A 16,246-nucleotide genomic window follows, 5' to 3' on the forward strand; every position below is an offset into this window, starting at 1 on the left:
ACAGCAGGGACGCAAAGGCCCTGCCCGAAGGCAGGAGTGGGGGCGGCCCTGGGGGCTTGGCCCAGGGCCCTGATCACCATGGGGGCAAACTCCCTCTGTCGCTGTCTTCAGCTTCCTCAGTTCCCATGGAGACACGGCCACCACCCCCCCCCCGGGGGGTCAGGAGGCCTGAGGAGGGAGTGCAGGCCTCCTCTGGACCCAGCACTTGGAACCCCTGGGCCGCCCTCTGGGAAGGTTCGCATTCCCTACAACAAAGAGGTTTCCAAGTCCTGGGACACTCAGTGCCATGTCCCCACCAGTCCCTCACGGCCAGGCAGGTTTTTGGTGACACTGGCATCTGGACACTCACACCGTCCTCTCCCTGACCCCCTGGCAGGTGTCCTGAGCCGACTTTAACACACAAGACAAGGCGCAGGGAAGGCCTGCAGCTGCCCCCCACCCTGGGGGGCTGGCCCAGAAATGCTCATGCCACTCTTCCCCTGGATGGCTCCGGGTTGGGGACAGGACACTCTTAGCCGGGGGCCGGGTCTGCGTGGAGAGGCCGCCTGCTGACCGTGTGTACGCTGCCGAGGCGGAGCAGCTTCCCATCGCCCGGGCACTGCTTTGGCCACGCCTGCTACGTCGTCAGGGCGCCCTCTCGACCTGTCTCAGGAGAAACTGGCACCCAGAAACTGCTGACTCAGTGGGGGGCCAGGAATGGGCGCAGGGACCCTCTGGCGCAGCTTCACCCCCAGCCCTCGGCCCGGGGCCTGGCCCCCAAGGCCTGGCTGGCTCAGGGAACACCCGGTGCCCAAGTCAGCAGACACTCTTCCCTCACGGCCCTGCTCCGGGACAGGCCGGTCGATTCCTCCAATCCAGCTCCCATGGCAAACGACGAAAATGCTGGACCGAATAAAATACACAAATGTGATCGGTGTCATGGCCTTGATGTTGCTGAAGGGCTGAGAAGACGGCCGGGCTGCTACGCCCCGAGGAGGGACCCAGGGGCAGCCAGTGACACAGCCGTGGGGGGTGGAGTGGGGGGCGGGGTGGAAGTTTCAGCCCCAGACCCATGCAAGGTAGGGAGTCTAACAGGAGACCCATGGAGCTGGGCCCGATGCGATGACACTTTCCAGTGACCCAGGACAGTGGACCTGGTGTGAGCAGACCAGAAGGGAAGGTAGAGGAGGGGGTGACAGCCACCTGGGAGCCGTGGCCCCAAAGGCCATGGCACCACTAGATCCGGGGACCTTGGTTCGAGGCGGTTCTGTCTAGAATGCCCTCAGATGGGGGATGACCACATGCCCCGAGTCTTTGTGATCACGAGCACCTTCCTCCCAGGCCTTGGTGTGAGGGTGGTGACCAGTGGACAGGAGAGCCAGGCCCACCGGGACGGGAGACGGCCTGGGGCTCTGGAAGGGTTGGGTGGGTGATAAATCCGAAAGGCGCTGCAGAGGGCAGGAAACTAGGACAGCACACAGCCAACTTGCAAATGAACCTGATAGAACTTCCAGAAATAAAGTGTCACCACGGGAATGACAAACCCAACAGGCGTGTTTGGAAATAGTCCCTCCAAGGAAAGGAAGACGCGTGGGGCAGAGCCAGGGGAGGTGTGGTCACCTGGCTCTCCAGAGAGGAAAAGCCAACCCTGGCCCCGATCCTCAGTCACAGCGTCTGCCCATTTCCATGGTGTAAACACTCCCACCACGGCCGACTCAAAAGACATAAAAATCTTCAGTGCCAAAGAAATGAATATGTAATAGTGGAATTAGGAATGGAGAACCAACAGCTTCAGGCCTGAACTAGCCATCCCTAACATCCCACCATGTTAGGGGTGAGAGGCCCACCAGGGAGGCACTGTGCCTGGGAATGAGGGGGAGTGCAAGGGAGCAGCTGGAGACTGCATGGTTTGGGGCACAGAACACGAAGTTAGCAGCTGGGACCCAGGTTCAAGAGCTAGTCCCGCCCTGTCAGGCCCTGTGGCCTCAGCCTCCTTGCTTCACCTCTCACAGCCTCAGCTGCTTTCTTTCCATGTTAAAGGGACCAGTCCCAGGACCACCCACTCATGGTGGGGTTAGGGAGCTCCCACGGGGTGGGGTGGGGCTTGATTCCAAAGCGACAAGTCCCCCGAGAACGTTTGTTGCTCATTTGTTCTTATGAACGAAGATGTTGGGATTAGACCAGGCTCCTCAAAGTCAAGGACCCTCCCGGACCCCCAATGCCGGGGGCTGTGAGGAGGGGCCACCCCATGTCTTCCAGTGCTGAGGGCCCAGCTTGTCACCCCAGCGAGCCAAGTGCCAGAACTGCCTGGGACACCTGCCTGTTTGCTCGAGGCCTCAGCTCGAAACTGCCAGACGCAACCCTGCTTGCCCCTGCCCCCTGCCCTGTCGCCTTGGTGGTGCCTCCACCTGCAGGGAGACCCTTCCCCCAGATCTGTCTGCTGATTCCCAACAGGCAGGAAGAAGGGCCCGAGTGGGGAAGACGTCTGTGTCCATGAGCAACAGCGCCCGGGGCTAGAGGCACTCGCTCCCCCCCTCCCCACTGCCTCGCCGGCCGCTCCCCAAGGAGGGATGTCCCTCACCTCCGCCTCACAGATGGGAAAACCGAGGTCCGGAGTGGAGAGCCCCTTGTCTGTGGTTATTCAGCCAGAAAGTGGCCGAGGGGGCTTGAGACTGCGTGAGGTCTCCGAGCCCATGCCTTCACCGGCCCACGACACGCCCTGCACACGAAGCTCCGTCTGGCAGCTGCCCCGGCTCTCCCGCTCAGCTCCTCACTCGCCCCTCAACAGGAACGTCCACCACAATGGAGACGAAACACAGATGTTGTCGAGGGACCACGCTGGCTCGGCGGGAGGGACCACCAAGCAGCCAGCCGGGCGCCCGGCTGGGCCCCAGACGGCAGCGTGAAGGCGGACAGACTTCATAGGGCTGCAGTGTCCGTGGCCTTCGCGGTGCTGCCAAAGCCGGGGTCAGGGTCACCCCCAGGGCAGCGTGGGCCTCGGCCGCCCCCAGCACATGCAGCCGGGATGTCAGTGTGTGGCCTTCTCGGCAACGACCCGCGGACATAAATAACGTCCAGCGGGCTTTGAGGCTGGACTTGAAAAATGCTGATGGGTTCCAGTTGTGAGGAGACAGGCTGGCCACACGCGGCTCCTGTCCGCTTCGTGGGGCTCCTGGACGCGGAGCCCACCACTGTCGGAGAGGGGGACGGAGCGGGGGAGGGGGGGGGCCTTTCCTTCAGGAGGGACGCTGCGCCTCCTGCCTCACGGCTCTTTCTTCCTGTCATTCCCCATCATGCGTGTGGTCCTGGGGGGTCTCTACATGCGACACCTCTGAGACCCTGTGTGAAATCTTTTGGGGCTGTCCTCTAGGTCAAGGTGACAAAGGGTCACCCAGGGTCTCTGTCCTCGTCCGTCTGGGTCCTCTGAGCGCACAGCACCTGGATGAGGGCAGTGGGGACACGGTGGATGGGGGACCCGGTGGATGGGGGACCCATGCTCACAGTCTTTGGGACACCCTTTGTCCTCCACATGGGGCTTATGAACAGTGCTGTCCCTGGGTGTCCAGCTGCTGGCACGCTTCCCAGACACGCATCCCTCCCACTCCATGGGCTCTCGGCTCAGTGCACCCGGGGCCGGGCTCTGTGTCCAGGCCACCTCTGGGGGCCAACAGGGGGTTGGGGGCTTGCATGCTAGGAGGCGCCTGCACACTGCTCACGCCTCCAAGTGTGGCCTGGGGGCAGTGGCCTCCCCTCGCTCTGGGAGCTGGCTAGAAACGCCGTCCCAGGCCCACCCCAGGTCTGCTCAGCAGAGCCCGCATTCTGACAAGGCTGCAGGGAGGTCCCGTGCCCAAGGCTGGACCCCGCCCCTGGGGACCACCTGCCCATTCTGCCCCCAGCCACGACCTCGTGTCCTGGACCTTGCACCTGGGACTGAATGGGACGGTATTGGGGAATAGGGTCTTTGCGGATGTAGTCACATTACGATGACGTTGTGCTAAACTAGCATGGGCGCTAAACGACCAGTGACCCTCTGAGAAGAGGAGACACACACAGAGGTACACACGGGGCAGAGGCTGAAGTGTCTCGGCCTCGGCCAGGGGATGCCTGAGCCCCAGAGGCAGGGGGAGGGAGGAAGGAGCCTCCCCCAGAGCCCCAGCCTCCAGACCTGGGAGAGAATACATCTGTGTTTTGCACCTCCCTCCCCAGTTGGTGGTCTTTGTTATGGCTGCCCCAGGACATAACATTGTGGGTCCCTAAGAAGCAGCCCCCACTGTGTCCTGGGCCAGGCTGTCTTCCCCGTCCTCACGGGTTGTGATGAGTCAGTCTCCTGACTCAGGGAAAAAGGCTAGCACAGGGTGGGGGACCCTGTGCGGGGGGCTCACAGCCCACCCTGCTCAGGCGCAGCATGGCATAGCACACCCGGCCCCTCGGGGAGGGAAGGGGGTCCCATCTGTGCCTCTGGTGACCTCCACCCTGCTGCCTAGACACGGCTGCAGAAAGCTGGGTGGGCAGACAGCTCCAGAGGGGCTTCCATGGCACCCGGGGGGGCCTTCTTTATTTGTCCCACTTCTCTCCCTTCAGCTCCCCCTTTTCCCTTTGCCCCCTCCCCCCAGCCTTTAAAGCAGGGCCGCTTAATATTAGCCCCCAGGAACAATTAGCAATGTTTGGGGACATTCTGGGTTGCATGGTGTGGGGGTGCTACTGGCCAGAGAGAGGCCAGAGACGCTGCTAAATCTCAGATGTCACCAATAGGGCAGAGGGCGGGACACCTGCTTCAAAGCCCCACGGTCCCTCATCTGTGGGCGTCCCTGAAATGGGGGAGGACCTCACGGCTTCCATGGATTTTCCTCCCCAGGACAGTGAACATAAGCCCCGAGTTTCGCTGCACATTGGGTGATGCTGCTTGAGCGGGCTCTCTTGACTGTCTGACTCCCCAAACCGCAAAGCTTCTCGGGCCTTGTAACTCGAGTGCACTGGGGCGGATTCACTGACAAGGGCGTCTCTCCCCCTGAAATAAACACAGCACAGCTCCCTGCTACGCACGCTGGCAGGAGCCGGCTCACACCTCAGACGCTGCAGGAGCTCAAGCCCTGGCCTTTGTGTAGGTTCTGGCGCCCCGTCCCAGGGACCGCGACCACCGCTGAGAGAACCCGATGAAGGCTGTTCTCAGCACCCTGGGCCTGTGCATCTCTGGTGAGAGCTCTGAGTTCCAGGGGCCCTTGAGACCTTGGCTCACAGTGGAGAGACCCCATGGGGCGACGGTCCACACTCAACTTCGGCCGCTCTGGAAATTCGCACTGCCTAGGCTATACGGCCGCAGTATTTTCATTAAAAACAGCCATTCGGTGGCTGAAAAGCCCCTTGTAGCCACAGAGGCAAATTATCCGTGACATTTTGGGGTCCCTTACTGGGAAAACGGGATCGTTTCTTGGAGTCAGTGACCAATGTTTATGTTTGCTTTTCACGTCTAAGTCATGGCGGGGAACACGGAGCTTTTAAAAAGATACGGCTCTCTCTTCCTCTCCTGCGTGGGCCTGGTTGTTTCCACGGCCTGAGGAACAGTAACACCTAATAGGGTATCACTATCAGTTGGTAAGAATTCGTCACGCACCAGACTCTGAGCCGGGCCCTTGGCACTTTACTCACGATAACGCAGTGATGTCAACACTAAGTTCACGTCCGCGTGGCACTCGGTGAAACTGAGGCCTAAGCAGTGTGACCGCGTCCTGCAAAGGGCAGGTGGAGGGCCTGGGATGGGGCCGGGGTCAGTGTGGATCACCCGACCTCGCGGATCCTCTCGAGCGTGAGATTTCACAGCTGTAGTGACAGCGTTAGAAAGTCCCTCGGTGCACAGACAAGGCACCCAACGAACGGAGCCCGAGATCGCGGCTCTGCGCGCCCCGCCCCCGCCAGCAGCCTCTCCCGCCCCGATGGAGCCGGAAGTGCGTTCCTCCGGGCGGAGGGAGACGCGTTGAGTCAGCCCTGCACAGCAGCAGCGTCCTCTCCACGAAGAGCCGCAGGGCCGGCCGGGCAGAACAGCGCAAGAAGTCAGCAAGAACGACTGCCCCCTTCCAGGGGCTGCAGCACCGGCCTCAGACAGAGTGAGCCCCCAAACTCGGAAGGGCCAGTGCGCACCCGTGTGCCCCTGCTGCCCAAAGTCAGGGACAGAGGCGCTCGGCCACCTTGCCAAGGCCAAATCCTCGCTTCCCGTTCGTCGAAGCTTTTGAAGGCCCCTCACACGTCCTTGCAACCCCAACATCCCTACAACAGAAGTCACCCACGCCTGGCAGGCAGCCCGGCCTCCGACGGCGAACAAGACCCGGAGAGGCGCTCCATGCTGAACACGCGGTCCCCGGACGGGTCAGGGAAGAAAGGTCCCCTGTGCATTTTCATCGCTTTCAGGGGATGTCCTATGGACTTGTCACGAAACAGACAACACACTCCGGGGTCCCCAATTGACCGCCGCAGGCGTTCGCGTCACCGCACCCAGAGCATTCTTTACTGAGCATGGTTCTCATCAACAGCAGACTGACATCAGTTGTATCCGGGGCACTCCTGGGTGACGGCTAGCTTCCTAAGGTAACGTGCCGACGACTTGTTCTTCTCCTAATGTGTTGCACAGACCTCGCTGACTCTCCCGTAACCTCACAGGGCAGCTCTGCGGGCTAAGGGGCCTGTCCCCAGTGTTCATGGAAGGCAAGCCCGCGTGCACAGAGAGATTAAGGGGTTGACAGGGGCGCACCAGCAAACCACGGACGGCTAACGCCGCCAGGGCAGCCTTGCTTGCCAGGTGAGTGCACCTTTTGCTCTGCGCTTAGACAGGTTCTCAGGCTTTGCCCGGGAGCGGGGCTCCAGAGTCGCGGGATTTCAGAGCGCCAGCTCCCCAGATATCAGTCAGGCCACACTCCTGATTGGAGAACCTGAGTCTGAAAGAAGCGCCCACGTCGACCACCGGAAGACTCCCAGGAGAGCGCCACCCTCTGTCCCTGGACTGGGGCACATCTTCCCGGGGAAGGGGCTGACCAGACCAGGAAAGGCCTGCGCCCCAAAGGTCATCGCTAGAAGGCCAGCCCTGCCCCCGAGCAGACGTGGCCTGCTGAAGGGTGGTTTTCGGGGTTCCCCGGAGCCATCCGGAAGCGATTCCTACCCAACCTTAACGAGACTGGCGTTCTCACCCCCCCTTCCTTAGAACAGGTTTACAGCCAATAGAACAGGTTTACAGCCAATAGAACAGGCTCCACACCCCCTTCTGAAAACGTAACTGCAAGGACCCGCCCTGATGCACCCCGCCCCCTATGCCACGCCCAACGGGCACCCCGCCCACCTGGCACCACGCCCACCCTCGATGCCCCGCCCACAAGTCGCGCCAATAAGAAGCAGGATAGTTACATCCTCGTCGCGCTCCAGCTCCAGACCAGCCTCGAGGAGGTTCCCCTCGTACTCTGCCCGGCGGAAGCGCTTGTCATCCTCGTGGAAGTCCTGCGGGGTCTCCAGCCCGCCCGTGCCCTCCAGGCTCCCCAGCCCGGGCAGGGGCTGGTCCTGCCTGCCGCTGCGGGCGGTCAGCACGGTGTCCTGGGACTGGGACCTTCTGGCCGGAGTCCTGCTGCCCGAGGGCCTCTTGTGATGGTACACGAGCACGTAGTCCACCTTGCGTTTGCCATCCCGAAAGTACAGGCCATACTTGCACTTGGCGTCAGGGTCCACGGACAGCGAGTTCAGCAGCTGCGGGGCAAGAAGAAGAAAACCCACTCGCCGTCAAGTTCTCGGTGATGGGCCCTTGGAGGGAGCACCTTTCAAACCGAATCTGTCATCCACTCGATCCCTCAGTCATTCAACAAACCCGGAATGCAGGCAGGTGCTGGGGCAGCCGTGACCGCAGCCCCCCGCCCGGGCTTCCGTGCCACCAACCCTCGAGAAGGAAACACTCGCTGCTCAGGACACATGACGACGCCAGGCAGGCCACCTACCCTCAGAATGCCCACTGGTCCCAGGAGCGGGGGCGGATTGGCTCCGAGGGGCCAGGTGGCTTGCCAAAGGTGACCCGGGTCGACCCCAAGAAGTGCTTTCCACATGGGGTCGCAGGGAGAGCAGAGGCCCAGTGAGGTGGGGGCTTCCAAGGTGACAGACCAGCCTTGAATCCCGTCTGCACACCCAGGGTGCTCCATCCCTCCACAGTAACTGAGACTTGGGGTGACGCTCTTTTTCAGCATGGAGTGAGGAAGGGGCCAGGAGGGACAGTGGCCGAGCACCGGCCAGGCCCCGCAGCCAGCCAGACCCGGCTCGAAGTCTGGGCTTGGACCCTTTCCACATGCGAGGCCTGGGGAGGTCCTCTACCTGCTCTGGGCCTATCCAAATCTGTGAAACGGGAGGGCAACAGCAGCTGCCCACGGCGGCCAGCAGGGTTTTCTGAGTTAAAGAATGCCCGTGCTGGGCAGAATCTCCATCTAAGTCCCTGGACAGGCACCTGGAGGCCATCCCGTCACCCTGCCCTTGACCCCAGTGCCATCGTCAGAGGCTCATTCCCCTCGATGTCTCAGGAATGTCAGAGAAGTGCAGAGTCACAGTGAGCTGGCGGCTAAAGGTGGCTTCTCTTCCCCCAGCGGAGTGGACAGAACAGCCAGACCTGAAGGCTGCCCAGGGAAGCCACCAGCAGCGCTTGGAATGAACCAATGCCGGGCACGGCAAGAATGCGGGACACGGTCAGACCACGGTGGACACGCGATCCCAGGGGCGGGCCAGGCTCGAGGGCACGTGGCCTGCTGCCAGCATCCCGGGCTCTCCAGACTCTCAGTGTCTGTACAAGGCGCTCACCCGTTTTCCAAATGGGGAACTGCATCTTCAGAGCTAAACCAGGTGCTGTGTCCAGCCCCTACGGGCTTGGCTGTTCATCCTCGGTTCCTGCCCACACCACCGCCCCCAACCTCCTGTCCCCTCACTGCCCGCCACCCCCTGCCTCCGCCAGCCTACACTGGAGCCAGGACACCCTCATCCCCTTTGCCCGTGCTGTGCTCCCTACCTGCAAGCCCTCCCTTCTCTGTGCTTGGTGATTCTGCCTAGCTTCCTGGGCAGGGGACAAATGGCCTGTCCTCCCCGATCTGGGGGTCCCCGGCCATGCCAGCCGGTGCAGGTCTCCTGCTGGGACTGCCTGGGAACCTTCCATCCAGGAGTTCTTAACTCACAGGGGCCTCTAGCCGGGTGGCAGGATGCCTGAGGCCGGGCCAGGAACTGCCCCCGACACACCTCCTTCCAGAGCCTGCTGCGCACACTGTGGGCCCTGCACCTGCGGTGGGCCCCTAAGTGCCCTTGGTTGGCTGGAATGGTCGCTCCTACTGGACAAAGTATGCAAACAAACCTGAGAGAGTAGGAAAGAAATTCAGAGGGGCCCAGGAAGCCAGAGGGAGGGGACATAACCCTAGGGAGCAGCCCCCAACTCACCCCCAACACGAGACAGGAAGACTCTGGCCACTGAGGCCTGATGGAGGACCCACAGGTGAAGGCCTGATGGTCAGGGGAGCTCAGAAACACCCCCAAACACCGCCTGCCTGGGCCGTGGCGGCACAGTGGCCCGATCCAGCAGGCGGCCTCCCGCCTGAGTTCAAAGACCAGCTCTGCCACCACTGCTGCCTCATCCCAGGCACACTGTCTCCTCTCTTCGTCCTCTGGGTCCTTCTTTGTAAAGTGAGGGCCAGGCGGCCGCAAGACATCTCCCCTCTGACATGACTTCCCTCAAAGTGTCATTGCAAGGATGAAACATGTCGACATGTGTGGAGCGATTACGACAGGTCTTCCTGCATGTGGACACGCCACGGAGGTTGGTTCTGACTGGGAAGTGAGACACAGCCCAAAGACAGAGCGAGGGGAGGACAATCTCGTGGCCAAAGTGGACCACAGGTGCAAGATGGTGGCAGTGGCAAGTCTAGGTTTCAAAAAGAATCGAAGGGAGCTGGACGCACTGCCAGGACACGCAGGAGGCCGCGCCCAGCACTGGGGCGAGCCCTGATGCTCTCCCCAGGCCGGCCACTCCTCTGGGCTCCCAGGGAGTTTTCCTTTTTTTTTCGCATGTGTGTTAAATTGATAAAATGGGGACGATCCTACCTGAATGAGGGGAAGGGTTAGCTACCTTTAGACAGAAAGTGTGGGCTCTTTCCACTACACTCCACCTGGACTGGGAGGCCCCCAGGGTCTGGAGAGCAATTCTGAGCTGGGCTTTGAGGGAGCTGGGGAGGGAGCCTCACGTAACGACCACAGAGGCTGCCGCGGTGGCCCTTGACTCTGCGCGGCCCTTCCATGGAGCAGCAGAGTGGGTGCTTTTGTCTCGCCGGACAGCACAAGGCGGGTTTCACTTGCAGTGCCAGGAAGTGGGTTAGCCTGGATGCAGCGCCTTCCACTTCAGAGGCTGGGGAAAGCTCCAGAATGTTCCCCTTTCCCCATGCCTAAGAAAGAGGCAGGTGAGTCCACAGGGAACCCTGGTTGCTGGGTGGTTGAGGAATGAATGAGTGCACACACGGACGCGTGAATGAGTGACAAAGGCTTGGGGTTTGCACTCTGCTCCTGGTGGGGCCCCTGGGTGAGAGATACAGAGCTGAGCCCCAGCCAGGCCAGCAACTTGAACAGGACTCTCCCCAGCGCTGAGCCTCAGTTTTCTCATGGGTGACATGGGGACAAAACATCTCAACAGAGGTCACAGGATTCTTGTGAGGACACAGGGTGATTGACGGGAGGTTTGAAAGTATTTTGAAGATCACCCCCCGAATACTTGGAGGGAAGCGCTCCCAGAAGGTGTTTCCCCAAGGATGATGGAAAAAATGGTGGCAGAGAAATGGCTGAGGTTGTGTGGGAAGGGCCGGGGACAAAGGTCCTGCACAGCAGGAGGGTCCTGTCCCAAGCACCACGCACAGGGAGAGGGTTGTCCATATCTGGGCCACACCTGCCTCTTCGAACCCCCTCCCCAACCCTGAGAACAGGGGCCCTGTGTCCCCACCGGGGCCAGCTGAATTCACGAATTCATGTGAAATAGCCAAAGTCCTGAGGAAAGTTCCAGAAGAATCGCCTACATTGACTTTTTTTTTTCTTCTGAAAATGGGGAAAATGAAATCAGTGACCTGCCAAATTTATTTTGGTTTTGAATTTCAGATCCAAGGGGGACATCACTCTGAACTTCACTTTATTCCAAAAAGTTTTAAAATTCCCCCTGCCCCCCAATTCTAAAACCACTAGCTCTATCTGTCAATTTCTGCTGATCAGGCAACTTCTGTGATCTACAGGCAGATTGCCTCCGACTGCAGATAAGCAGGGAAGCGCTCTTATCTGGCAGCCGGGCGGGTCCCAGCGCCAGGTGCCTCTCTGGGGTGTCTGGGCTTGTCCGGCCACAGATGGGCCAGCGGCAGCCGTCAGTGCTAGGGGAGAAGGTAGAAACCTCCACGATGAACACAGAGATCGTTTCATGCGATGAGTTGCACCCAGCTTGGCCTCTAGCCCTTGAGTCATTCCTCACACCACATTATACAGAACCGTAAAGTGACTTTCACCCTTGAATTTGGGAATGAGAGAGAGGCGAGGCGCCAGAGCGCCAAGTCCCGGGCGGGGAACAGCAGCCTGCACGGGACAGGCGTATTCTGACGTCGAATAAATTCCTCGATACCACGTGGATGGGGGACATGTCTGGGAACCAGGTAGGCACTTTTCGAAAAGCAGTCCACGCCCTCTGGCCTTTGCGTGCACAGGATAATGACTGAGCAACAATGATTGGCTTCAGCTGTGCCAGGGATGCCCCAGGAGGTTCCTGCCCAGATGCCTGCTCTGCACACACAGGCCCCGGCTCCTAGTTGCTGCTTCCAGCCACCTGCAGCCACCTGTCCTACACTCAGGGCCCGAGTCACAGCCCTCAGGCCGGGGACGCCTGAAGCCTGCCCACGGGCTGAGGGGAGTGCAAAGGAAGCGTCAAGAGGCTGGTCTGCGCTGTCTGTGTGCTCCCAGACTGTGCCAACCTTGGGGGAAGGGCCCAGCAGCCCCCCTGCAGACTCTGTGACCCTCCCTGGACAGCTTCTGGACGTGGATACGCGAGGGGGAGCCCCTGAACTGAGACTCAGAGCCAGGGCCCATTGGGTTAAGGGCTCCATTTCTTACTGAAGTCGAATCTGGCCTACCGCTGGAAAGTCTGTTCTGCCCGTGTCCTCGGATGCCCCCTCTCTGTCATGCCCCCTAACTGGTGTTCTACGTTCCCACCTCTGGGCCTTCTGTTAGCCTGGTGCTTTGTCTGCCCCCCCCCGTCCCTCCCCCCAAGAACAGGGGTAACTAGCTTCTTCTCCAAAATACCCATTCCTTCGGGAGGCCTCCTGCTTTCTTGTCTTGGCCCTTCCCAACCCTCTCCCCCACCACCGGCTGCGGGGGGACAGGGGCTGCTCATCAGGCCCCCCTCGGCACCAGCTTCCCCATGGGGAGCAGCAGCACCTGCCCCACGGGGTCGCTGGAGAGTTACAGGGTGTGCAGTGACGGCCCAGTGCTATGGAAGTGTCCCCTGCCGCTGCCCTGGGTAATGTTCCCTCCCTGCTCGTTCAGGCCCAGATGGGCACGGCGTCCCTGTCTCAGTCCCTGGGGGGTGGGGGGTGCCCAGGACGAAGCCCGGCCTGGCACACAGCCAGCACACGGGGTTTGTTGAAATGATGACCCCGGAGCTCTGGAGCCCAATGGTGCTTATTACAAGCAGATCCCTCCCTCTCCACCCACACTGGTTCCCAGCGCTCCCCACGCCTCCTGAGCAAGTGAGCAAGCCCAGCGGAGGAGGAACCTGGAAATGACCTCGAGGAGTCCCAGTTGTGTCCCCAGGGCATGTGGGGCCTTCCAATCTCTGCCCTGCAGGAATCCTACCTGGCAGGCACCTCCCCAGACGCCGGTGTCCGGCCCTGAGGCTACAGGCAGGCCAAGGCGATCCTGGGCTTTGTCCGGGCAAAGCAATGGGCCTGGGGCGTTGGCCTCCCCCGGGGGCAGAGGGCCGTGGCCCTGGGGGAAGGGGAGTCTGTTCTCTGAAGAGTGAGCAGCTGCAAGGCTCTCCCAGCTGAGGGCATGTTTCCCAGACCTTCCCTCTTTGGGCAAACTTTGTTCTAACGTTAAGCCATACCCCTCAAGAGGGTTCCCTGTGACTGCTGGGCCACGACTGGAGAGAATGTGGGGGCAGCGGGGACCCCAAAGAGGTCTCCAACCACATGGCCGGCTCAGCACTGGCTCACCGTCTGGGCACCACCCGGATCAGCCCAGATACTGGGTGGAGACAGGGACCAGCATGGAAAGAAGTCTCAACCCAGCAGAGCCAGCCTGCTGCCCCCAGCGTTGGGAGTTCCCGTTCCAGCCGCAGGCTCCGGGAACTCCCTGCGTCCTGGGCAGGTGAGGGAGACTACAGCGGGTCCCAGGCCAGAGGCGGGCAGCTGTCACCAGAGGATGGCAGCGCAGGGGTGCCTGGAGATTGCCACCCTCCTCCAGCGAGGCGGCTCCCCCCACCCCCACCCTGGCTGCCCCAGCCAGCACCAACAGGAAGGGAACGTCCCATCCAGGGCCCCAGCCACGCTCGCGAGCTTGGGCTCCAGACCCGGGGCGAAGCGACTGTGAACCGAGACGCAGAGCCCCAGGGGCTGGGGCGAGGGGCGCGGCGTTGGGAGGGTGGGCTCCAGGTCCCGGACCCGCAGACCGCACACCACGTGCTCGCCCGCGGCCGCGCCCCACGTGCACGGTGGGCGCCCCGCACACGCCCTCTCCCTCCCTCCCTCCCTCCGGGGCCGCCCTCCCGGAGCGCAGCGCAGGTGCGCGGCCCGCCCGCCCGGTCGCGGCCGCCCGCACTCACCGTGCCCTCGGAAGGCAGGTGGCCGACGTCCTCGATGGCGCAGATGTTGATGATGTGGACGCTGCGGTCCTCGGCCGGGAGCGTCGAGTACTTCTCGTTGACCCTCATCGCGGCTGCCTGTGCGCCGGGACCGCCGGGCGGCGCGCCCTCCCCATCCACGGCCCCGGCGGCCTCTGCGAGCGGACACGGCAGCGTTCGCGGCAGGCGCGCTCGCTCGCAGGGGGCCGGGCCTCCTGCTCCGCCCGCCGCCCTCTGCCGCCTGCCGGCCCCGCGCCCGGCGCGCCCACCCTGCCGCGCCCCGGAGCCGCCCGCCCTGCTCCCTTTTCCTTAAAGACATAAGCTTCCCGCGCCCGCTCAGGGCAGGGGCGGCAGCCGCGGGTCAGATTTTCCGTAGAAATTTAAACACAGGAAGAAAGTCTTGCGTTCCTGCAGGCCCCTCCAAGTTTTATTTTTATCCGGGGAAAATGCTCCTTGGATGTTTGTGAGGGTGGTCAAGGATTCAAACGTGGGAGGAAACTCCCCGCAGCCCCCACCTGAAATAAAAGTCTCAAAACCACCGTCGCACCCCTGCGTCGGGTCGCCTTGCGGGGAGAGGCGTCTGAGAGTGAAGTCAGGAATGCGCGGCCTGCCGCTTCCCCCTCCACCCGCTGTCACTCAGCCTCACCTCCTCCGGGCAGCCACCCCAGCTTTCTGCAGGCCCGCCCTCCTGGGCTTGCCCTGGCCTCCTGTGCATCTCCCCCACCTCTCTGGAGCCCCCTAATGTTGCCGGCAGCCCCCGCTTATGGAATACTAAGTAGTCTGTGCCCCCGCACGATCAGAGTCCCTGGTAGGGCCCATCTCACTTTACCCTCACAGCCTGGTGGTCTTCGGGTTGCATAACGGGCAGGGGGCTGGAAGGCCAAGGAAGGGAGGTGACTTTGCCCCCTTGCCTGCACTCCTTGTACAACTCTCTACTGCCTCCCTGAGGGAGGGATGGTGACTTTGATCACTCTCCTCCCAGGACGAGCAGGAGCCTGGCACATGGTAGGTCTCAGGACAGGTTATTAACCCTCTATCCCTGCTGGAGGACGGTGGTCTCCAGGGGCAGTCACACCCAGGTTTAGCCTCCAGGGGCCACATGGGCAACCCTACCCACTGGGAATTAAGTCTCTGTTTGCTCTGCTTCCCTGAATCCTGTTAGTTCCTCAAGTTGTGTGCTAAGGCCACCTCCTCCAGGAAGCTGTCCTGGATTGCCCCTCAGCCAAGCACAGGCCCCTTTCTGTACCTGCCTGTTCCTACACTACAACACTTCCTTCCTTTACTCCACCTCATTTTACAGAGGGTCCGCACTGTCAGCCCTCAATAACTGCGTGATGAATGACCACTGAGGAACATTCAGGGCCTACGGAGGGGGTTATAAAGCTGCCTTCCAAGGTCATGATGTCGCCATCATGCCAGGGTGGGTTCTGGAATCAGACAGGATGGGGAGGGGGAGGGGGGATGGAATCTGGTTCCAGCTCTGGCACTTTCTGGCCCTGTGACCTTGGCCGAGGCTCCTCGGCCCCACACAGCCTGTCTTCTCCTGCGAGCCTCAAGAGGGCGAGAAGCTGCAGCTCCGTGCCAGGCCCCAGGACAGGCTGGGCCGCGGCGGCTGCTGGCACTACTGCTGCCCTCTTGTCATTGTGGGGACCTCCCCTTCCCACCTCCCCCCCCATTTAGGCTCCAGTTTGGAGAAGGGCAGGAGGGTTACTCTGCCCTTGGGCTGGCCTTGCCAACGGGCACTGGTGGCCCTGAAGGACCCTTTGTCTGCGCCCAGGACAGGGATAACAGGTTTGGAGAAGTGCGCGAGGCTGGCCAAGTCCCCGCAGGAAACTGCCCTCCCCGTCTCTGCCACGCCCCCTGGAGAGCGCCCCTAAACGCTGTTCAGAGCTGGGAGGAGTCACGCAGGGCGAGGCGACTTCATTCTCGTGCCCTTGTTGGCAAACACCACGGCTGTGCGGCCCTCGAGTTGTCTCTAAGTTCATTTTCAAGAACTAAGGGGCGCGAAGCCTACGAGGGATAATTTCTGAAAAAGAGGACATGTGCGATTCCTCAATTCTGGGCACATCGGCATTCCCGGACATTTGGGAAGTGACGCTTGACTTCTGACCACGAGAGGGTGTGGAGTCCTTTTGGGGGGCTACACAAGGTGGGGGGCAGCTCCCTCCCTCCTTGAGCGAGCGACAGGGCCGCTGCGGCTCTGCCCAGGAGCTGTGCCCCGCCTCCTGTGCCTGAGATTTTCGCCTTGGCCAGATGTTCAAGACGTCTGCCTGCCGGGAGAGTGTCCTTTCTCGGCCACACGGCAGTGGACCTCCTTGCTTTGCCCCTCTCCCTGCCTGCTGCTCCCTCCCAGCCCCCTTCCCCGTCCCCCCAGGTGACAGTGTGGAAGTGCTTCAGTGTGCGGCGGGGAGATGC

General features: G+C 61.6%; 1 protein-coding gene across 1 annotated transcript in view; it reads right to left on the bottom strand.

Annotated features, from left to right (window-relative positions):
* ANO1 (anoctamin 1) overlaps nt 1-16,246 on the bottom strand; it is a 124,723-nt gene that overhangs the window by 54,447 nt on the left and 54,030 nt on the right. Inside the window, exons 2-3 of the mRNA XM_053924546.2 lie at nt 13,814-13,986; nt 7,369-7,701 (exon numbers count right to left, since the gene is read on the bottom strand). Coding sequence (XP_053780521.1) covers nt 7,369-7,701; nt 13,814-13,986 — 506 coding nt within the window. The remainder of the gene's footprint in view (nt 1-7,368; nt 7,702-13,813; nt 13,987-16,246) is intronic.

The sequence above is a fragment of the Desmodus rotundus genome, chromosome 5 (genome assembly GCF_022682495.2).
Source record: "Desmodus rotundus isolate HL8 chromosome 5, HLdesRot8A.1, whole genome shotgun sequence".
Taxonomy (NCBI): domain Eukaryota; kingdom Metazoa; phylum Chordata; class Mammalia; order Chiroptera; family Phyllostomidae; genus Desmodus; species Desmodus rotundus.